Here is a 23890-nt window from a genome sequence, read left to right on the forward strand (position 1 = left end):
ATTTCAGAGCCTCAAACCCAGTTCTGTGCGATCCAGTTTCCTTGAAGGGCCCCTGAGTGCCAAGGGCCCCTGGGCCACGGCCCCACTGGCCCAAGGGCTAATTTGGCCCTGAGCATGTGTACTAGTGTGAACATGTTTTGAGTGCCAGGGGAAATAAATAGTTCCTATACCTTTCTCAGAAGAGGGGCCCCTCTTCTATACAAACCCTGCACTCACTTTGATAAGACTCAGTAAGCATGCATTAAGGTGCCACGTGCAAAACAGCGATCGACCCCTCTGACGCGGGAGCTTTATTTAACCGCGACATGATGGCGTAATGCGTGTGGCCGCTGCAGCGCTCTGAACGACAGGCCTTGCTCGGCTTCCACAATCTCTGTAGAGGCATTAAAATGCCTGAAGCAGTTTGGCTTCATCAACAGATTTATATCTCAGACATATTGAGGTAAGGAGGTTTAAAGCTGTGTGACTTTCATCTTCTTCCCCCGAATTTGAACCCGGTTTCATTATTTCTTTTTCATGGTTTTCTTTTTTTTAAACAAGACAATACAAACTAAAAAAAGACAAAAAAACAAGGAACTGGTTGGAATAACGTGTTCCTTCCACACGCTACGTCCAACCAGGGAAACTCCCCCCTGTCAGGTGTAAAGGAGACACTTGGACACTCAGGCATGAAGGAAGCATGAGTTCAAGTCCGTTGCTCTCCCCTTGTCCCCCATATATGGGGCGGAGGGTGTGTTTAGAGCCCAGGATCACATTAGATGATTGACACAGGGGTGAAAAATGAGATACAAAATCGTGGGATAAAAAATATATATTAAAAAAAGACAAAAAAACTGCTAAATCAACCCCCCCCCCCCCCCCCCAACCCCAGAAAGGTAAACTACACAGCTCTCACTACTCTGTATTGTACACAACACCACTTGACACACGTCAACTCGGATAAATAAATACAAACAACAATATAAATAAAACTAAAAGCTAAATCAACCAACCCAGAGGAGATATTGACGGTATAGAACCTCAAAGAACCTATACCCCAAATCTTTTCAAAAGTAGCAGGCTAGCTTTCTCCTTACATTGTACAGAATCTTTTCAGGATTACAGTATGATGAAAGCTCATTCAGCCAGAAGTGCTGTCATTTTTTTAAACCATTGAGGTAATAGAGCCGCTGCCTGTTTGCTTCAGGTCAAAATGTGTGTTATATATCCTGTGTCTACAGGTGAGACGGACCTTATAGACATCATCTAAATGTCACCATAGAAGAGCAGGGAGACAAGATACAACTAAACCAATATTGTATTTACGTATACTTCACCATACAGATTGGACAAAATTATATGTTATTCGTTCAATGTTCACAGATAAGCTGCGACTGTGACTATTGAAAAAGTGTATTAATTATCACTCCCTCTGCTCTTGTCCAAAACGAGTCCGTTGTTCTGCATACTGATGGGTTTATTGTGAAGCACACAAACCAACGTCCAACTGATAAACAACAACAAAACAAACAAATGCTTAGTATAACATGGCATAAACAACACAGCATAAAGCATGAATGAAATAAAGAAAATACACTCATTAACACATTAACATACCTTACTGGCTGCTCTAAGCATAAGGGAATGAGAAGATCACTAGTGCCCGTGCCATGGCCATGAACACAGCGACACATAAACTTGAACTTCTGCATCACACTGTCATATGACAGGTGTGCAACCATGTCTCCCGTCTACCTGACATCAGACGGCCATTATAAAGGGTTCCGCATTAGCCAAACAATGGCACTTCCGGTCCAACTTAGACATGCAATAAATAAGCAAACATGAGCAGTAAATAACTTAAATACAAAACAAATTAGGAATAATTGCAGCAGTTACATTAATCGAACAGCATTGTACTTATTAAGTAAATACTGAGTAGAAGATAGAGAACTGTTCATCAACATCAACAAAACGAAACCAGGCCCAAACTATTACCAATAATACTGACAAAGACCAGTTCAGTTAATGTAAAATATGTGACAAGACAACCATCCACAAACATCCGTAGTAAGGGATTGCATCAAAAGGACCAGGTGCTAATAACTAATCACGCTCTCAGACATTTGTAAGGTAGAACATATTGGTTGTATTGCATGTGAAAGAACATGTTGGGCTTAGTGAAAATAAATATACCCCCAAAATAAGACAAGATAAGATAAATAGATTTTGTCGACCCACTGAATGCATATCAGCATTGTGAACGCAATAAGAGGTAGAGTTCTCTAACAATGGCCTCTTTGTCACAATTTCTCCACTGGCGTGCACCTGTTTCTGATCAGTTCAGTGTATTACTTGGGTTGGTAAATGAACATGGCGACACACAGGGGGGTTTCCACAGAGTTATTTTGGTTCGACCCGTTCCCTGAGACCCCGTGGTCACAGAGGAGGACAACATGGCGCTCGCTCGCTTGGGGAAAATGTCTGAGCCGTGTTGTCGGTATGAAGTGTCGTTCAGCGGCAAACATCTAACATCTAACATCTAACTCTCTGAGTGTTAGATGTCTCTGAGGGGCACAGATACTCTGTGCTATACCATTTAAATGGGTGATGTGGCTTAGTTGACAGCATTTCAAAACAAGAGCACTGCAGTTCCCAGCTCGTGGATGGAGAGACCCAAAAGTGGGCCCAGGAATTGTTCAATCTATATATTTAATCGTTTTTATGTTTTTCTTTTCATTGGTCATTTTGTCGTACGACAGTGTAGCAAAGTAGCCAATCTATAAGGTCACAAAAACGTGTCGCGATGTGACAAATTGTGAGCGTGTATTTATCGGTTCGGTCAGACAACTCTTAGAATGAATTTAGCATATATTTATTGAGCAAAGTTGAGCATGGATATATGAAGCATAGATTGGCATCCTCAGGCTCTGTCGCCATTCATTCCCTGAATATGAATATACATTTTGATGAGATATTAAGACAAATAGAATTACGCTACAGAGAATTAATTAACCCCCCCCCATGGGGAACCTATAGAAACAGAGCCTACAGGTGGATGCTGGGGACCTGACCAGGTAGGCGCATTCACAAGTTGTCTGCCTGCCCTGAACTAGTACAGTATAGCTACGCAGGCTTCGCATCATTTATTTATTTTGGCAATTTTTCATGAATTGCTTCTGACAAAATAAGGACGCTAGGTTGAAAGTGGTCAGTCTGTCTTGTGTGATTTATAAATACTAGAGCGCTGCCCATGGGGCCTCTACAGCGGTGCCCGTTGGGTACTGGCCTATTTGGAACGATGCAAGTTGGAAATGCATGCCAGATATTATGTCTCTGTCCTTTTTATGCCCATATATGGAGGTCTTTGTCAGGCATGCCCAAATATGGAGTCTACTGTATGCAGACGTCGAGTTACGTGGATTACACACAGACAGACAGACAGAGACTTGGTGCATTTATAGATAGAGAGATTTAATCAATGAAAAGTATTGGCGAGAGCCTCTGACTAATATAATGAACTATACACGGAATCCATTTCAATGGTTTTGGACATACAAGGTTTCCACCCGTCAGTGACTATGATGATGACGAGACGCGGCCCACACATTTAGTTTGGTGATCTCACTGTAATGTCTACTTTTATTAGGAGTATTAGTAGTGGAACCTTTGGGCACTGTCCATGTAGTGTGTGTGTGTGTGTGTGTGTGTGTGTGTGTGTGTGTGTGTGTGTGTGTGTGTGTGTGTGTGTGTGTGTGTGTGTGTGTGTGTGTGTGTGTGTGTGTGTGTGTGTGTGTGTGTGTGTGTGTGCGCTGGCTGGTTGGTGCTTATTTTTAACCAACAGGGCCTCTGCCAGGGGGTATTCAACTAAATTAGGTCGGGGCCACAACTGTAGAATGATTGTGTGTGTGGAGGGGCCGCACAGCGTGCGTGCGAACCGAAGCACGACATTTTTGGGTTCTACAAATGCATTTTGTGTTCAAACACAAGGATTTATGTAGGCTATAATACATTTGTGCACAGTACACACACACACACACACACACACACACACACACACACACACACACACACACACACACACACACACAGCAGGAAGTCTGTCTAATTTCTCTCCAAAAGCCCTTGAATATGATGGAATATAATTTAGGATTACTGTCATCATGATAATCTAGCACTTTATATCGCACACATCATACCTGTAACTTTCATAAACTCTCTTAAAAAGAGAGGGGGCGACTAGGGGGTGCTCCGCCAGTTGAATACTCCTGGCCTATAGGCCTTATAGTGATATGATCTGTGTCTTGTTGCATATTATGATGATAATAATTAATAAAGTTCCATCCAACCTTTCTTCAATCCGCGCTACAGTCTGAACTGTTTCAATACGCTGAACAAACAGAGAAATGATTCATTATAAAACCACGCGAAGAAACGGACTGATTCTGTGGCATTCTAGATGTGAGAGAGGAGATTCTAGTTCATCGTCCCAGAAAGATTGCTATATTTTTCGCCGTGCTAGTGAAGCTCTAAAAGGCTCATACATAGTCTGGATTTTCGGTGGTGAGGTGACCGCCGAACTACAACATGACGTCACTGAGGTGACCACCGAACTACAACATGACGTCACTGAGCCGCGGTGAAGAGCAAACCACCGCCACCGCTCCAGCCCTTCTCTGTTTTTACTTATTATTTCAGCTCCGGTGGTCAGCTCACCACCGGAGCGGTGGTCACCTCACCACCGAAACTCCAGACTATGAATAGGCCTTAAGGATGACTATGTTGGTTGGTTAGGCAGTAGTCATGTACTCCCAAGCTAGAACTACCGTATACTAGAAATATATTGATTTAGTGATCCCTAGGCCTTTCCTTTCATATGTCATGACCTTCAGGTCATCATGTTCTACTGCAAGCAACCAAGATATCCATCTATCCATCCATCCATCCATCCATCCATCTTATGTCAACACGTCAACTTTGCACATTAAATAGCTATGAATCACTACTATACTGTATTGCTGACGAGGCTTTTAGACTACTGTTGTTGTTGCTTTAAGTGTTCAAGTTGTCAGATTCCAAGCATTCTACTCCTGATCGACTGCAACCCAAACCAACTTCTAGTGACTTTTCAGTATCTCTGCCAGGGCCGGAAATGATGTTATCGACCCTGTGTCTCTGTGTGTGTGTGTGTGTGTGTGTGTGTGTGTGTGTGTGTGTGCGCGCGAGCGCGAGCTCCTAACCTCCTCCTAGCTGCCGCAATAACTCCCAATATACAATATATGACCTGCCCATTTACACCTGACAAGACTTTCAGTGAATTTGTGTTTTCTTCAAAACACAGCATTAGTTACTACATATTTTGTCAGAAATTCACCAGAACCTCATCTCTGTAGTCATGACTCATGGGATCAGCCCACAACTTTTCACTTTGGCCCCAATCTTTTGTACCCGACGACATTTTCCACCATTCAGCATTTTCTTCAAAACACACTTTTTGCCATAGCCTACTACCTCCTGCAGATTTTGTCATCATGTCATATTCCATCATCCATACCATACCAACACACAACACATGAGCATGTGTGCCTGTCGTAGACATGATGCGCAGAGCATGTTCAGTCAGGGAACCTCAGTGCAGAACGCTGCCGGCCGTTAATTGGGCCGCCTCAGCGTCACGCTCTCATTCACATGATTCACTCAGCCAATCACACACTCACTCCATCTTCATACCGGCTATAGAGGTTTGCATTTCTCCTCCTGCTTCCTTGCTTGCTGCTGCTGTATCAGCGTGCTGCTGTATACAAACCTGCTGGTCACCCACCTCCTCCACCCCAGCTACCACCTGTCTCACCCTCCTCCACCCCAGCAACCACCTGTCGTTTTGGATCTACTGTTTAGGTAACGGGGGATTCAGAGTCCCTATGGGCGGGACTGATGCACTTGATCTGAGTACCTAAAAAGCAGATCCAATACATCGCCAAACCATAATAAATATACTGCATTGCTCATCTACAGTATATTCAATAAATATATATATTACATCCTTCTTGAGTTGTCTGACTGAACCTAGCTTGATGGGGTGCAGTACTTCAGTTAGACTAGTCATTGGTCCGAAAAACGACAACCCACCTCAAACCCTAACCTAACCATAAACGCAAGCACGGGAGCAGGCGCTAGTCTGAGGTAAAAGGAAAGGAAACCTTTCTTACCCTGCAGGGTAACTGGACTAAGCTCAAGAACTTGTTTACAGCCAGGCCCTGCTCATAGAACATTTCATGGTAGGGGGTTCAATGCCTTGCTCAAGGGCACTTCAGCGGAGGTAATTTTAACACTGCCGGTCCGGGGATACGAACTAGCGACCTTCCGATATCAAGACCGCTCCGCAAACCGTTCGTCACCACCGCTGCCCCAGGTGCGGACGCATGTCGAACTAATGCTCCGTCGGATTATAGTATGCCTCCCAGCTTGATGCTATACCAACACACAACACCCTACAGTAGCTTGCCTACACACACCTCCCTTCAGTCAATAATATTTAACTGATGTTATTATTATTTATAAACCAGAACGCAATCGATTGATCGTTCATCAAAATAAACATGCTAAGTGGTCAGATGGGTGCAGGGCTGCAAATGCTTTTGACATTTTCATTTTGGGCCTGATTCAGAAAGGCTGAGATGACCACTGCTCAGTGTGTTGCCATGCCATATATATATATATATATATAAAATAAAAAAAGATTTGTTTTGAAAATAGAACAGATCTACACGCTCACAGTATAGCCACAATAGCCACAATGTAGTCGCTTCTTTTGGGCTTGTTTTCATAGACCTGGTTGCTTATTTAACCCATTCTGACCTGAGATCAGATTCATACGAGGTTTCCACGGGACACACACTGGTCTGATTAACCCATTCTGACCTGAGATCAGATTCTAAAAATGTCAGTCGTTCTTCGAATTTTTCAAAAATAGCAGACCTACAAGCTCGTATCGCGCCACTCGGTGGCGCGATATGAGCTTGTAGATCTGCTATTTTTCAATAGCTAAAGCATAACATGATGCCAACACCAAAATGGGTGCCCGGTCAGAATGGGTTAAGATATTTCTCTCGCAACATCTGGCAACACTGCCACTAGCTGCTCTACATACATGTACCTATTGGCTGTATATACATTTAGTTTATTGTAATTGTTAAGAATTTTAAAACATTTCAAAACTTTTTTTCTACAAAAAGCAAATGTAGCAAATCTACAAGCTCATATAGCTTGTAGATTGACAATTTGCACAAGAATGGAGGGTATGCGCATGCTTAAAGTGAATGGCACATCGAGTGGCAAAGCAACATGCAAAGTGAGTTTAACATTGTTTAATGTTGTTTAATGCAATCAGATAGGACTTTTCTGTTTGGATGTAAATGGGATGTCGAGGCCAGAAAGTAGCTTTTTGCCTCTCAGTAGGTGTTCCTGCATAACTTCCTGGTTTGAAGCTGGTTTGATGATGATGTCACGCGCATACCCTCTATTGGTAATGCTGGATCGTTAAGTGGAAAAGGTATTATGTTTCACTGCATGTTGACTGCTATAGGAGGCACCGTTTTAACAGGACACACAGAATGTGGATTCAAGTGAAAGTAAAAATTGCTTTAGTGTTTCAGGGTATACATATATATATATATTATACAGCCCCTTGCTGTCCCCTCAACGAGCCAAAAAAACCAAAGGCGACGGTCACCGGGCCTTCTCAGTAATTGCCCCCAAACCCTGGACTATAGTCTCCCACTACAGATCAAATCCAGCCCAACCATCGACAGTCAGAGCTGAAATGTAAATATGAAATAAATGCTTAAACATGTAGCTATAGGTGTAATGTTAGAGTCCACAGAAGTGAACCTTTCAAGCCTGTTTTCTCAACTCACTGTTTCTCTGCAAGACATTATACTCTATAAGCCATATCTCCAAAACTGGTGGGTCAAACTGAACAACCAATATGTCAATTTGAAGCTATGATTCCCTGCTTTCATATGACAAAAATCCAATGGCAGTCCCTCAGTCAAATTTAGTCACATATTTCAAGAGGGATAAATGTGTAATGCCCACCAGTGTTGTTTTTGGCAGCAAATTTCTATTTCAGTTTTAGTCTCTTTGAAATGTTTTAATTTAGTTTTAGTCACATTTTAGTCACCTGGAATATTTTAGTGTTTGGTCTAGTTTTAGTTGACTAAAAATATCATAAGATTTTTGTCGACTAAATCTACAGTTGATTTAGTCGACTAAAATGTATATTCCGGCGGGCCTCGATGCCGTCGTAATGGCTGATTTTACACTTGCTGAAAATAGCAGATCTACAAGCTCACAACGCGTCGCAGTGCGACACGTTGTGAGCTTGTATATCGGCTATTTTCAGCATGCAACCAAGTGTAAAATGACTTATACTGGATCTCTTGTCCACTAGTCCCTTCCTAGCATTTTAGTCTAGTTTTTATTTGTTGACAAAATCGTATATTTTTAGTCATAATTTTTGTCACCATAGCTTAGTTTTCATCTATAGTTTCCATGTCGTTTTCGTCGACAGAAACAACACAGCCCACACTATACAGTCAATGAAGAACTGTAAAGGAAATCAGTCTCCTTCTACCCATATGTTGACTCCTCCTGATAACATAGCTTCTACCACACACACAAACTCATAGGTTCAGTCTAAAATCTGTCTCTTTCTACCCATATGTTGACTCCTCCTGATAACATAGCTTCTACCACACACACACAAACTCATAGGTTCAGTCTAAAATTAGACGGTGATGTCTTCCTATGTAACAGGAGAAACTTGTGGTCTATTAAAACATCACAAAAATCTAAGGCCCTGCACATTCCACTTTATAAATAACTGGGATGAGGGGGGTGGTCTGGAGGGGATGAGGGGGGTCTGGAGAGCAGTGAAACAGACAGAGAGAGGAGGGGGGGTGATAGAGAGAGAGAGAGAGAGAGAGAGAGAGAGAGAGAGAGAGAGAGAGAGAGAGAGCTCTTGGCTGCATTGAGTGAATCGGACAGCTGTTAGTCTGTTGTGAGTCTGCAGGAACTGCAACGGCAAACAGAAGCTAACTGAACGAAACCGGAGGTGAAAATGAAATGAGAAATGATCTCTTTATAATCCAATCCAACGTGTCGTCGTCGTCACCGCGGCTTTGATCGCCGTCGTCATGAACGTGACACGTCTAGTGTGACTGACATGGACGTTGTCAACGGTTTCCCACATGGTTGTCAAGTATTTTACATAAACCACAGGAGAGCTCTATACCATTTAAGCCTACCGTTTAGGAATTCATTTAGCAGATACTCTTATAATAATGAGATCGCCAGATCACAAAAGATCACAAGCATGAGATCACGTTGTCAAGAAACAGTCACGTACAGTACTGTATAAATGACAATGTACAGTAGGCTACTAGCTGGCTCAAAGAAACTGTAAGGGACCAAGATAAACAATGAACAGACTGGCATCTGTCTACTCTAAACAACATCTACATAACAGCTGTCTAAATACCGGTAGCCATGTGTTGTCAAGAAAAACAGGTCTGAGTAACAAAAACAGTATACAGGCCATTTTACTGTTGCTTTGTGTATCTACTATCTAACAACACCACTAAATAAATGGAACTTAGCATCGATGACCTAATAATTGAACTCTGCATGGATCCACCCCCACATTATGGTCAGTCATGGAAAAATGGATAGTGGACCTTAATCCATTCTGGGCGGAAACCCCTTTTGGTGTTTTAAAGCATTATGTTATACTTTAGCTATTGAAAAATAGCAGATCTACAAGCTCATAGTGCGGCACCGAGTGGCACGCTATACGAGCTTGTAGGTCTGCTATTTTTGAGAAATCGTTAAACTGTGGCACAAATCTTTGAATATATATTCTTTCAGAGTGAATGTTTTTAACTCAAATCTTTGCTTCTGGGGGGTTCCTGGAATAACATTTTCAGATGGGGGTCGGCGGCCAATTACATATAATTTGTGGGGTCCTTGATATAAAATATGGAGCACCACTGATACAGAAACACGAGATATTTCAGAAAACTGTCAGAATTTAGAAGACTTTTTTTTAATTTTCGACATCAGGCCTAATTGGGTTAATTGTGCTAGTATATTTAATTAATTGTTGTTCATCCCCATGCACATGTAGGCTGTACAGCTTGAATGTAATTAAGTGATGAAAGCAAACAGTTCTCTTTATATGAAAAAGAAAGCCTCTCCATAGTAATGTCTATGGTTATCAGAGGGAATACATGCTAATGCTACCATAGAGCTAACTGGTCCTGCTGGTCAATAACCTGCCTGACCCGTTCTCAAATGGAGCTCCAAAGATCACTTCAGTCTAATTCAGACTTCTGGCCTGTATGGTTATCGATTATTGATTAATTTAGTATCATCAGTATGTACAGTAGCTGCTCTAACTCATCAATGAGAAGAAAAACTAAACAAAAACATTCACTTAAACGAGGATGTTTTCTTTTAAAGACGTTATCATGTTACCATTTCGATCTATTCTATCTGTTTATCACATTTTGGACTGAGTTTTCTGAAAAACCCTGCATGTTTCTAATGTCAGTGGGGCTCAGCTCAACCTTTCTCATGTCAAGGACCCCCAGAATTATCTCTATTGGGGCCACGGACCCCCATCTCAAAATATGTAGTTCCAGGGACCCCACCACCCCAGAAGCAAATATTTTAGTTAAAAATGTTCGCTCTGAAATATATATTCAAAGATTTGCGCCACATTTTAACATTTTTTTTTTAAATAGCAGATCTACAAGCTCATAGCGCGCCACCGAGTGGCGCGCTATGAGCTTGTAGATCTGCTATTTTTCAATAGCTAAAGTATAACATAATGCTTAAAACACCAACAGGGGTTCGTGCCCAGAATAGGTTATAGGGCTGTGGACAGTTCTGGAAGCATAACAGTGACAACATACTGTAGGTAGGCAAGTTTGGTCAATTCAGACTATAGATTATGTATTCATTATAATGAACATTATAGTGAGCAACAAATCGTATGACAATAAGGTTTAAAATGGGTGATAAAATAGGCTACTTAACCCATTCTGACCGGGCACCCATTTTGGTGTTAGCATCATGTTATGCTTTACCTATTGAAAAATAGCAGATCTACAAGCTCATATCGCGCCACCGAGTGGCGCGATACGAGCTTGTAGGTCTGCTATTTTTGAAAAATTCGAAGAACGACTGACATTTTTAGAATCTGATCTCAGGTCAGAATGGGTTAATCAGACCAGTGTGTGTCCAGTGGAAACATTGTATGAATCTGATCTCAGGTCAGAATGGTGAGGAAGGGAGGAAGGGAGAGGAGTGCTTACAGTATATAATGCAGACAATAATCAATATAGTTCATATGAATCAATCATTCATCTAAACTATACGCCAAATAACCTGAATGATATGTGGTTCCATAGAAAACTGAAATGGATACAAAAATGCATCAATGAAGTAGTTTATGGATTTGTTTTAACAAAAGTAATGTAAAAAAATGTAAAAGTAAAACAAACATGTTCTGGTAAACATGCAGGGTCCTCTAAACCAGGGGGTCCTCAACCAGGGGGTCCCCACATTAGTTTTTGGGGGGGGGGGTCCCTCTGTCACAGATGTTGTGCCAGAGGGACCTACAGTACATGAAAGAAAAGTTGTCCAAGATTCTAAATTATTAGAAAAATAGCAGCTCTACAAGTGCGTTGCGTCGCGACACATTGTGAATATGTGTATATTATGTATATAATGTGTGTATATTCCTGCACTATACCTGCATCTTGGTACATAGAATTTGATCTATTGTAGATTCTGACCTTCAAATGTACATCATTTTTGTATTGCTGTATTGTTGTATTGTTCTTTCTGCTTTGGCAATGTTAAACGTATGTTTTCTCATGCCAATAAAGCCCTTTGAATTGAATTTAATTGAATTTAATTGAATTGTGAGCTTGAAGAGCTGCTATTTTTGAATAGCTGAAAAATCAACTTTCAAAGTGTTGACACTGTTCCTCATTTTGCTGCGGGACCCCTTGGAACCCCCCTGGGGACCCCTCGGACACCCCTTTGACAACCAGTGCTTTAAGCCACCCAAGTATAGGCCCCCCCGTTACAACTTAAAGACGTTGATATCCCTTTGTACCCTCTTTCTGCATATGGGCTTTCAAAAGCAACACAAAGCAATCCATTATTGAAACCAATAAAGCCTTCATTCCTTCACCATCAATAACATGTTGTTGCAACCAAAAGCCTCCGTCTCTAAACCAGCATGAATGAAAACACTACTTCCAATTCAGATATACTGTCATTGTCAGCAGGAAATGGTTTGAGCTATTCCTTTTTCTTATTTCAAGACTGTAGATACCAGAGGTGAATCTACAATAAGGTGAGGACAGGACAGGCGTCCAAATCCATTTCTGCCTGTTGGCCAAAATCCAAACATAAAAGACAAAAACAAGACCTCAGAAGTATTAGTGCACAGCAGAGTGGCCGTTGCACGTATAGAGCGACCCACAATCACCCATTGGAATGCAAATGCATGCCTTTCAGCCTTTGAATTGTATCCTACTCGTTTGGCAGGTATATCTCTTTATATCCTATACTGTCTGGCAGGTATATCTCTTTATATCAGGGATGTCAAACTCAAATACACAGTGGGCCAAAATAAAGAAATTGGTACAAGTCGAGGGCCGGACTGTGTTTCAACACACGGGCCATTTTTGGGCAGGGGTAGCTGAAAGTTGACCACAAGTGATATACTTTCACTGCTGATCAATAGTGAAGAGAAGACGCATGCTTGCGCTTGCGGGCCCTCGATACGTGACAATGCACTCGCAGTGCATTGTGGGACTTGTAGTATTATGGTGGTCCGTGCAATATACCAGAGGACCAGTTCTAATACTAATTAAATATCATCCCGCGGGCCAAAGATAATTCATTCACAGGCCTGATTTGGCCCCCGGGCCTTGAGTTTGACATATATGCTTTATATCCTACTGTCTGGCAAGTATATCTCTTTATATCCTACTGTCTGGCAGGTATATCTCTGTATCCTACTGTCTGGCAGGTATATCTCTTTATATCCTACTGTCTGGCAGGTATATCTCTTTGTATCCTACTGTCTGGCAGGTATATATCTTTGTATCCTACTGTCTGGCAGGTATATCTCTTTGTATCCTACTGTCTGGCAGGTATATCTCTTTGTATCCTACTGTCTGGCAGGTATATCTCTTTATATCCTACTGTCTGGCAAGTATATCTCTGTATCCTACTGTCTGGCAGGTATATCTCTGTATCCTACTGTCTGGCAGGTATATCTCTTTGTATCCTACTGTCTGGCAGGTATATCTCTGTATCCTACTGTCTGGCAGGTATATCTCTTTGTATCCTACTGTCTGGCAGGTATATCTCTTTGTATCCTACTGTCTGGCAGGTATATCTCTTTGTATCCTACTGTCTGGCAGGTATATCTCTGTATCCTACTGTCTGGCAGGTATATCTCTGTATCCTACTGTCTGGCAGGTATATCTCTGTATCCTACTGTCTGGCAGGTATATCTCTGTATCCTGGTGTCTGGCAGGTATATCTCTTTGTATCCTACTGTCTGGCAGGTATATCTCTGTATCCTGGTGTCTGGCAGGTATATCTCTTTGTATCCTACTGTCTGGCAGGTATATCTCTGTATCCTACTGTCTGGCAGGTATATCTCTGTATCCTACTGTCTGGCAGGTATATCTCTGTATCCTACTGTCTGGCAGGTATATCCCTTTATATCCTACTGTCTGGCAGGTATATCTCTGTATCCTGGTGTCTGGCAGGTATATCTCTGTATCCTACTGTCTGGCAGGTATATCTCTTTATATCCTACTGTCTGGCAGGTATATCTCTTTGTATCCTACTGTCTGGCAGGTATATCTCTTTGTATCCTACTGTCTGGCAGGTATATCTCTTTGTATCCTATACTGTCTGGCAGGTATATCTCTTTGTATCCTATACTGTCTGGCAGGTATATCTCTTTGTAAACCTTTACTGCTACTGATTGTGCGCGGACAATTTAATTAACACACCTTGCCTGCCCAAAATGTAATTCCTGGAAACGCCACTGCGGTAAACTCATTCATTTAACTCTTGAGATTGTGCAGTACAAATTAAACCACATGGATCCTCAGAGGGGTCCTGAGGGGGTCCCCAGGTGTCCCCAGGGGGTCCCTCAGGGGTCAAGTGGAACCAAACTAAACTAAATTAAGCCATTTGATTTAATTTGCTGCAACTCTCTCCCAAAGTTAAATTAGATTAAAAAAAACCCTTACCTTCGCCGAGGTCCAGGACGGCCAGCACAGCGCTGCTCCTTGCCTCCCCCTGGTGGTTGTTGGCGATGCAGGTGTAGAGGCCGGCGTCGCTGGGCTTACAGTCCCTAATCCACAGGCCGCCGTACTCCTGGTTGTCCATGTTGAGCAGGTCCTCGTTGTGGTACCAGTACAGCGAGGGCTGGGGCTCCCCCGTCACGCTCACCTTCAGGCGGATGTCGCAGCCCGTGCCCACCGCCGCGTTCCTCATCTTGCGCGCGAACACGGGCGGGGTGGCCTGGCCCGGGACCGCCTGGTCGGGGGCGAGGCTGGCCTTGGACCGCTTGGGCGGGATGATGGGACTCGGCGGCGTGGCTCCCCCGCCCTCGTCCGCGCCTTTCTTGAGGGTCATTTGCACCTCGGCCTTCCTCATGGTTGGTTGCAGCGGGTTTGAGTTCTTCTGGGCTTACGGACCGGTACCAGAGGAACAGTGGCTGGACCGGGTCAGCGCTCTGTGTTCCTTACGGTACCCGAGGAACAGTGACTGGACCGGATCAGCGCTCTGTGTTCCTTACGGTACCCGAGGAACAGTGGCTGGACCGGGTCCTTACGGTACCAGAGGAACAGTGGCTGGACCGGGTCAGCGCTCTGCGTTCCGAGCAGGTGTTCAACAACATGCAACAAGGCTCTGGACCGTTCTATCCGTAAAGCGTACAGAAGTATCCCATCTAGACTCGACTATTATAGTTAACATGATTAGAAATTGTTTTCAATGTAACATCTTTGCCAGGAATTATTCCAGAAATGTATTTAGCAGCAGTTTTTTTTCTTTTTAAATTAAACAATACTTTTTTCGACTAGGCCTAAATTCAAATCAAAAGCTTGTTTGTGGCATCGACCTCCCTGTGTTAATAGGGGGAATAAACAGTCTATTAGCTATAGTAATTAAGGAGATAGAGATGGCGTTCCCTTCTCCTGCTCAGGGGGGGTATTTTTAGGCCAAGACCTGCAGGATCATGTTGCGTTCACACCACGCCGGCTCCCCAAACCTCTCTCTCTCTCGCTCTCCTGACGGTGGCCTTCCTCTTTAAACGCTTCCCAGGGTTCCAGCGGCCAAAGAAGGCCCGAGTTTAACTCCCAGTTGATCCTGGAAAAGTCTCCTTAATACTGGGTTTTCTGGTGCATCAGGTCACACACACGGTTAGCCCTCCTCCTCCTCCTCCTCCGCTGGCCCCGAGAGCTGAGCTTAAGCCTTCCCCGTCATGATCTGATCTCCCCCTGCCGGTCCGCCCGTCCGTCCGTCCGTCCCTCCGTACCTTTCCAGAGAAGACCCTGAGGGGGAAATGAGCGACACAGAGCCCAGCCAGCAAGCCCCCCGGTTAGGTTAGTTAGAATGACAGCTGCATGTTGATCCATCAGCCCAGTCACATCCCCAACAACGCTCCCACCCACCCCCCGTGTCATTTTTAGCCAACCCCACCATGTGGTCAGTTGAGCATGTGTGACGTAGCCTCACTGGGGGGGGTGTGGGGGGTCTGAGGCAGGCAGAGAGATATGATTTGTAGGTCAAATGTTTTAGAGGCTGCATTTGGGGTCACTGGGGTGGGCCGGACACTTTACTGACCCTTACGGGTCAAAAGGGCCAGTTAAGAACTTCCTTTTCTACATTTATAGTAGTAACACTAATTAATAGATTTTTTTTTACCTTGTTTAAAAACTGATGTATATTTTGTGGAACTATACTGTGTGGTATAACAAAAGAATTACATCAATTTATCTGAAAAACCTTTGGGGGCGGGAACGCATTATGTTGTGCTTTGGCTATTGAAAAAGATCAGATCTACAAGCGCGTAGCGGCGCGCCACCGAGTGGCGCGCCGCTACGCGCTTGTAGGTCTGTTGTTTTTGAAAAATATCGAAGAACGACTGACAGCTTTTTCAGAAAACTGTCAGGATGTAGAAGACATTTTTAGAATCTGATCTAAAAAGGTCAAAATGGGTTAAGTTCAGTTGAAAGATTATCTTTCATGTACAACACAGTCGCTGAAGTATAAATTAGCGTTTAGGCTTTGATACCTCAGAGTGGGCTACTGTATAATATGCAGACATTTACAGAACAAGTAGTGAAACAATGGGGTTTGAATACCAAGTTTACCAACACACTGACTGTATTATATTAATGGATACTGTAGTGTAGATAGCATCGTTGCAGCTCTCCGAGCCGATCAAAACTAAGCTCTGGAGAAACAGAAACCTTCTGGAATCCCCGGACATTCATGCACGGCCAATTAGTGTCTTCGACTTAAGACCTGGCTAATATATATATATGGTTTTCAGGGTTGCTTCAGAGAAATTCGTCAACATTGCTACGCTGTGTGCGTGTGTGCGTGCATGTGTGTGCATGTGTGTGAGTGTGCATGCATGCGTGCGCATGTGTGCATGCGTGCGCATGTGTGCATGAACGCTGTTTTTAGTTTTTCATTCAAGGCATGACTATTTGAAACAATAACTGCCTGAAAACAGTGAGTTATCAGAGGAAAATATAAACGGACATACACATTGAAACCATCTGTGGTTATGAAACAATTAAGAAATGCATAGAACAAAGATGAAGTTTGTATAAAAAAATGTATTTGGGTATATTTACAACGTTTCAGTACAAAATCACAAACCATACGTATACAGTATAAAATTGCTTTTGCTCATATTAATAATTGAATTTGGACATCATCACAATATAATATCTTGACCATAGAAACATGCATCTGCGCTTCAATGTACCTTATAGAACGGTATAGTGAATAACAAAGACTCTGGTAATGTACTGTAATGTACAATCATGTCAAGACTGTGGTGTACTCCTTTTGTCTTTTTTTGTCTGTGCATTGTGATGTCCGTATTGTGGTACTTTCCTATGTTGTGTTGGGAAAATAAAAATGTGTGGTTCTATATACATTGAACGATTGAGCGATTGAACAGTTGATGAGCCTCAATAAAAATACATTAAAAAAAAGAAAACATGCATCTCGTACAAAAAATCATTCTCCTTGATGAAATATCAGTTGATAACAGTTCATTCGACATAAAGGTCAGTTGATAACAGTTCATTCGACATAAAGGTCAGTTGATAACAGTTCATTCGACATAAAGGATATGGAAATAATAAGCTTTGAGGAATCATCTGTCTCCCTCCAGCCAGTGTTGTTTTCGTCGTCTAAAACCAAGACGAAAAATGTTCGTCGACTACCTTTTTCCACTGAGGAAAACTAAATGGAAACTAAATAAAAACTAAGCTATGATGACTAAAACTAAGACTAAATATATTGTCAATTTCGTCAACAAATTAGTAAAATGTTAGGAAGGGACTAGTGGACAAGAGATCCATGTATAAGTCAGCTAGCACTTGGTTGCACTTGCTGAAAATAGCCGATCTACAAGCTTGTAGATCGGCTATTTTCAGCAAGTGTAAAATCCATGCGATGTTTTTTTGTTATAGTCAACTGAAACTAGACTAAAACTAAAACATTCCCGTGACTAAAATGTGACTAAAACTAAATGAAAACTAGTCAAGAGACTATGACTAAAACATGTCATGTTAGATTAGAACATTGACATCATTAGCATCACCTGTCCTGCAGGTGTGTCAATATGCCCCTATACTGTGGCGTTCGGAATGTCTTCAGGTTCATGAAAAACTACTTTAAAATAAAATAAAAACACATTTCGTGAGGTAAGAATAAGTTATGCATCTTTAAATAAAAGGTATAAATAAGTTATGCATCTTTACATAAAGGTATAAATAAGTTATGCTTGAAATAAATAGGTTTTATATGTGAATCACACAAGCTTAATCCATTTATACCCGAGGCCAATAAAATAAAATAAAACAACGCCTTCTAAAAGGCCAACCTATGGTTTCTGAAAACCTTCAAATTCAAAGGTATACACGTTTGGGTCTAAGTGGATAAAAGCATCGCGTTTGACAGGGTCGCGTATTATAAAATACATTAAGAGTACAAAAACATTGCAAGAAAACCAAACTAAAACCATCACCACAAACAGCTGGACGACGTCGTCTTGCCCCACTCTCCGATACCGAGCTCCTGCTTGTAGCGGTCGGTCAGACACACGGCCTGTCGGGTCAGCTTGGAGAGGACCGCCTGGAGGCCCGTCAGGTGGTACTGGAACCTCTTCTCCAGGTCCTCCTCGTTCTCCTCCTCCTCCTCGTCCTCCTCCTCGAGGTCCGACTCCTCGGAGGCCAGCGACGACGACGACGAAAGGGACGACAAGGACGACAAGGACGCCGACGAGTCCTTACGGGTGAGCCTCCCCCTCACACGGCGAGGGGGTGTCGCCCCCGGGGGGGCTGCGGCGGTGGCGGTGCGCCACCCGCCGCCCACACCCCATTCCATGTCCCGGCGCATGGACTTCAGCAGCTGGTAGGAGCTGTACATGTCGCCTTCGCTGCCGTCCACGACGTCCACGTTGGATTTGGGGTTAGCGTGGTGGTGTCGTCCCCCCGTGGCGTCCGACGCGGCGGCGTCACTGCAGTGGTCCTCGTCCACGTTGGGCAGGAGGTCCCGCAGCATGCTGGGCAGCATCACCGTCTGGTCCATGTCGTTGACCGCGCCCATGAAGCGCTCCATGGCGCTGGAGAGGTTGTTCTTCTGGACGCGGCGCTCGGCCATTTGCATCATCATCGCTGCGATGGCGTGGTGGTGGTGGTGGTGGGGGTGGTGGTGGTGGTGGTGGTGACGGTGACTCCTTCCCGCAGAGACAGGATTCTTTTATAGAAGTGGATGAAGGAGATCAAGCCTTAATTCCTTGCTTGTCAAAATGTGCTCTTCACAGTGTGTTCGGACAACGCTCTAAATCAGCTAATAGTTAGAGATTCCTTGCTTGGCTATTTGTAAGCTTTAGAAGGTGAGCTGAGTCGATAGTGCTGTCTGTGCAGAAGATATGCTGTTGTCCCTCTTGGTCTGGTCAGTGCAGTCCCTTACTGGCCTTTCTGACCTTGTTGCGTTCTGAATGAGGTTCTTATACAGGAGGTGGTTTTTCGACTCAAGGGGCGGACCCGGCCGGACCACTGAGCTCAGAACGGGTTATGGGCATAGAGCTATAGTGTATATAAAGAATTGAAAAGAGGCAGAAAATCCCCACCCACTCATTTCAATGGAACTTGGGCTGCTCACTTTAATGTGCACTCCCAAAGAAGTATCTCTCTCCTTCCAGGTGTGGTCAGTGTTGCCAGTTTTCTTTTTTGCAAGAAAAACAAGCAACCAGGTCTATGAAAAACAAGCCCAAAAGAAGTGACTATACTTGGCTACACAGAAATAGCAGAGCTTCAAGCTCACAAGGTGTTTCAAAGAAAACCTTGAAGAAAAATATTTTAACAACGGAAATCTTGTATGGGGTCCATGGCATGACATATTTTCAGATGTGTGTACGCAGACAAATATCATAATTCTGAGGGTTCTTGGCGTGAAAATGTTTGGGAACCACTGGTTTAAACCCCATTCAGGCCTGAAAGAATATATATTCAAAGATTTGTGCCACATTTTCACGATTTTTCAAAAATAACAGACCTACAAGCTCGTAGCGCGCCACCCTTGTAGGTCTGCTATTTTTCAATAGCTAAAGTATAACATAATGCTTAGTTAAAACACCAAAAAGGGGGCAGGAAATACAGAAGATTTTGTCAATAAATATTGTACCAGAACCAAAGTTCTTCCTGCTCGGTCTATATCCAGAGGGACACAAGATAAAGCGTAATGAACAAATGTTTATAGATGTATGTCTTTTACAAGCTATAAGAGAATGATAGCATTGACCTGGAAGAGGCCAGACAAACCAAGTATTACACAGCGGTTCAAGGAATTGTCTTTATGTTTACCTTTGGAAAAGATTGCATACATTCTGAACGGGAACCCATGTTGGTGTTAGCATCATGTTATGCTTTAGCTATTGAAAAATAGCAGATCTACAAGCTCATAGCGCGCCACCGAGTGGCGCGCTACGAGCTTGTAGGTCTGCTATTTTTGAAAAATCGAAGAACGACTGACATTTTTAGAATCTGATCTCAGGTCAGAATGGGTTAATCAGACCAGTGTGTGTGTCCAGTGGAAACCTCGTATGAATCTGATCTCAGGTCAGAATAGGTTAAGGACAAACAAGAAAAGTTTCAGGAGGTGTGGGGGGGAACGTTTTATAAGTTACATAAAGAACAATAATTTGTCACATTTAATGGATGGAGCTGAAGAGGAGTAGTGCTGTTGTTGTTGGTTTGTTTATTGTTGTTTTGCTTCCTTTATACCAGTAATTGTCTTTACATTGTCTTTAGTTGTGTGTGAAAAAAGGAAAGTAAATACATTGTATACACTAGAATGGGTTAAACAATATTAGGAAGTCAGCCCAAATGAACAACTCCACTTTAGAAACAATAAGCCCAAATAATTGCTGGTGGCATCCAAAAAAAGTGGAGGACCCTGGTGTAAAGTCTTAGTGCTTTTTCAATATCCTCCTAGCAGATTTTGTGGTGACCTGTACTTTTGTTGACATGTGTAGCCTGGGGGGGGGGGGGGGGGGGCGTGTGTGTGTGTGTGTGTGTGTTAGATACTGCACAAACACAAACAGTGGGTGTGTAACATTAACATAACAGCTGCACCCATTGCTTTCAAGCAACTAGTTAAACAATAAACATTGTCATGTAACTGAGTGCGTGACAGTCACTCTCACTTCCTTGGAGTAGGGAGTCGGGAGTGGGATCACGCATGGCACGCAATGAAACAAGTTCAAAACAAACACACACACCCACACGTCACCCTTCAATTCACAGGGGTCCATGTCCATGCTTAATACAGTGCATGTCTAGTGCAAAACTAATCTTGTGCACTAATCTTGTGCGAAACTAATCTTGAGCCGCAACATGGAACATGGAAGACGTACGCGGGACATCCACAATATTCGTTTTTCAAGCTATCCTTCACAATAGCCTGTGATTACTAACACCTATCAGCCCCGTACGTGCCTTAGGCTACTGACTGACGACCTGATCGGTCTTTGGACAAACATCAAGTGTTCCATATTAATATTATGGACCCCATAAAGAGACTAGTAGTGTTGTTTTGATTTCATAATTAAAACAGCACCTACCTACATTTCAGTCGCCATAACCAAACCGTGGAGGTGGCGCTTTTCTTCTTGACAACAAGTGGGGGACAAGCCCAGCTGACAAGATGCAAAGTTGATTGATCCATCAGTGTGATCATTGAAACGTCATGGGAGGGGGGAGGGGAATGGGGGGGGGACCTCCTACTTGACATGGGGTTCTCAAAGTGGGGTCCTGGGACCCCCCAGTGGTCTTTGAAGGTTTTACACTTTCCAGGGGTCTTCAGCAAAAATATTTATCTATACGTTCGTTCACAACCCATTGCAAGCTTCTGAAAGACTGAATAATGTTGAAATTATATATTTTTATTATTTAAAAAAATAATAAGATAGATAGATAGATAGATAGATAGATAGATAGATAGATAGATAGATAGATAGATAGATAGATAGATAGATAGATAGATAGATAGATAGATACTTTAATTATCTTGTCCAACAGCTCCAGTGCAAAACATACATACTGTACAGAATAAAAAGAGCATTAATGATCATATAAAAATACATTACATCAGTAAATAGAATGCAGTAGAAAAAGGCAATAGCTATAAGTTGCTTTAGAGCGGTTGGAACGGCAGCCTGCAGGCATTAACCCATTCTGACCTGAGATCAGATTCATACGAGGTTTCCACTGGACACACACTGGTCTGATTAACCCATTCTGACCTGAGATCAGATTCTAAAAATGTCAGTCGTTCTTCGATTTTTCAAAAAATAGCAGACCTACAAGCTCATAGCGCGCCACTCGGTGGCGCGCTATGAGCTTGTAGATCTGCTATTTTTCAATAGCTAAAGCATAACATGATGCCAACACCAAAATGGGTTCCCGATAAGAATGGGTTAATAATAATGTCCACATATTTTACACAACACAATGTTCTCTTCAGAGGTTCCCTGGCACCAAATATTAGGTTCCACTGACAACACATATTAAACTGGGGAACAGACAGTCCTTGACATGATAACCTCTTACTAGCTTATCAATAATCAATTCCTGTCTTTCTAAATGTATTTGATAGAAGTCCCCCCTAAGGGCCCTATTAAAAAGGGCAGGAGAAAGTGTCTCAACGACTGCTTGCACCCAAACGGCCTGCAGATGCGAGACTATCAAAGAAGAATAATATACATGCAGTACACTACACACAAACCTATCCTATTCTGGGAGGACATTTTGGTGTAAATAGGGATGTGTTGTGAGGGTTGTGAGCTTGTCTTTAGGTGAAGACATTTGGAAACAGGATCAAGGGGCTTGGAAATGGATCCCCGGGTCAACTAGAACTTGTGTGTGTGTGTGTGTGTGTGTGTTTTCTTTGACAGTATACAGTCAAGAGAAACAGAGATGTAGACAGGCAATAGATAGCATAACCATATATCTCACTCAAGATGGATCATCTGAACACCATAATAATAATATTCAGATCAGGTTTCTCTACTCTATTTGATAACCATACAAATTGCTCTTTTTAGACTACTAGACCAGTAGGCCTACCGGCCTAGTATATACTCAGCAAAGTTGGGATGCAAATTAGGATTAAAGCCACATGCCCCACCCGCCCACCCCGGCTCTGCAATACTTGTTTTACCCGTCGTCCTAAACCCAGTGGCTCTGCCCAGACCCAATGGCACCGGACCGGTCTGTCTGCCTGTGTCTGCTCATATAATATGATCATGAGCTGTATCAGTCAGTCCAGAAATGGAGATCCCTGATGTCATCAGTATAGACATATCGGTCGGATTTGATGATTAACAACCCATTCTGGCCGGGAACCCCTTTTGGTGTTTTAACTAAGCATTATGTTATATACTTCAGCTATATTACCAAGATTACCAAGATTACCAAAGACACTTCAATGATTTGAGTCTGGACTGATTAATAATAAGTTTAATACAAAAATCAATCCGTTTTTTATTGGCCGTTTGGCCTTATCCACTTTAAAGCAGAAAGTATAAAGCAGTCTTGGAAATAAACAACTGTTGTTTATAAAGACATCTTTTTTTTAATCTATAAATATAACAGTTATTCTAGAATTTCATTTTATATTCGGTAATGAACATGCAGTTGCTTGGATACCACTGTTCTATATATCACATTCTGGCCGGGAACCCCTTTTGGTGTTTTAACTAAGCATTATGTTATACTATAAATAAAATAAAATAAAATAGCAGATCTACAAGCTCATAGCGCGCCACCGAGTGGCGCGCTATGAGCTTGTAGGTCTGCTATTTTTTGAAAAATCGTGAAAATGCGGCACAAACCTTTGAATATATATTCTTTCAGAAGACTAAATGGCCTAAATGGGATATTTCTGCCCACAGGGACGTACTCTGGTGTGGGCTGAGAACGAACAGGTCTGAACAATAGAAACATATTTCCAACCAAATCTCCCAGGTGAATACAACGTATGATTTTATAAC

The 23890-nt window shown here is 42.7% G+C and overlaps 2 protein-coding genes across 6 annotated transcripts in view; both read right to left on the reverse strand.

The window, feature by feature from the left end:
• The window catches only part of spegb (striated muscle enriched protein kinase b), a 103353-nt gene extending 87686 nt beyond the window's left edge, over positions 1-15667 (reverse strand). For all 5 annotated transcript variants that reach the window (XM_080786189.1, XM_080786186.1, XM_080786188.1 and 2 more), the window contains exon 1: positions 14334-15667. In XM_080786189.1, the coding sequence (XP_080642315.1) occupies positions 14334-14742 (409 nt within the window). In that variant the 5' untranslated portion in view covers positions 14743-15667. The remainder of the gene's footprint in view (positions 1-14333) is intronic.
• A 2690-nt stretch (positions 15668-18357) lies between these two features.
• Positions 18358-19008, reverse strand: LOC308330382 (mid1-interacting protein 1A-like; the record flags this gene model as incomplete). Its single annotated transcript, XM_080785231.1, has 1 exon — positions 18358-19008. One exon carries the CDS (start codon positions 19006-19008, stop codon positions 18358-18360), a length of 651 nt encoding a protein of 216 aa, XP_080641357.1.
• Between the last annotated feature and the right edge of the window lie 4882 nt (positions 19009-23890).

This window comes from Protomyctophum bolini (genome assembly GCF_963924005.1).
Source record: "Protomyctophum bolini genome assembly, chromosome: 16".
Lineage (NCBI taxonomy): Eukaryota > Metazoa > Chordata > Actinopteri > Myctophiformes > Myctophidae > Protomyctophum > Protomyctophum bolini.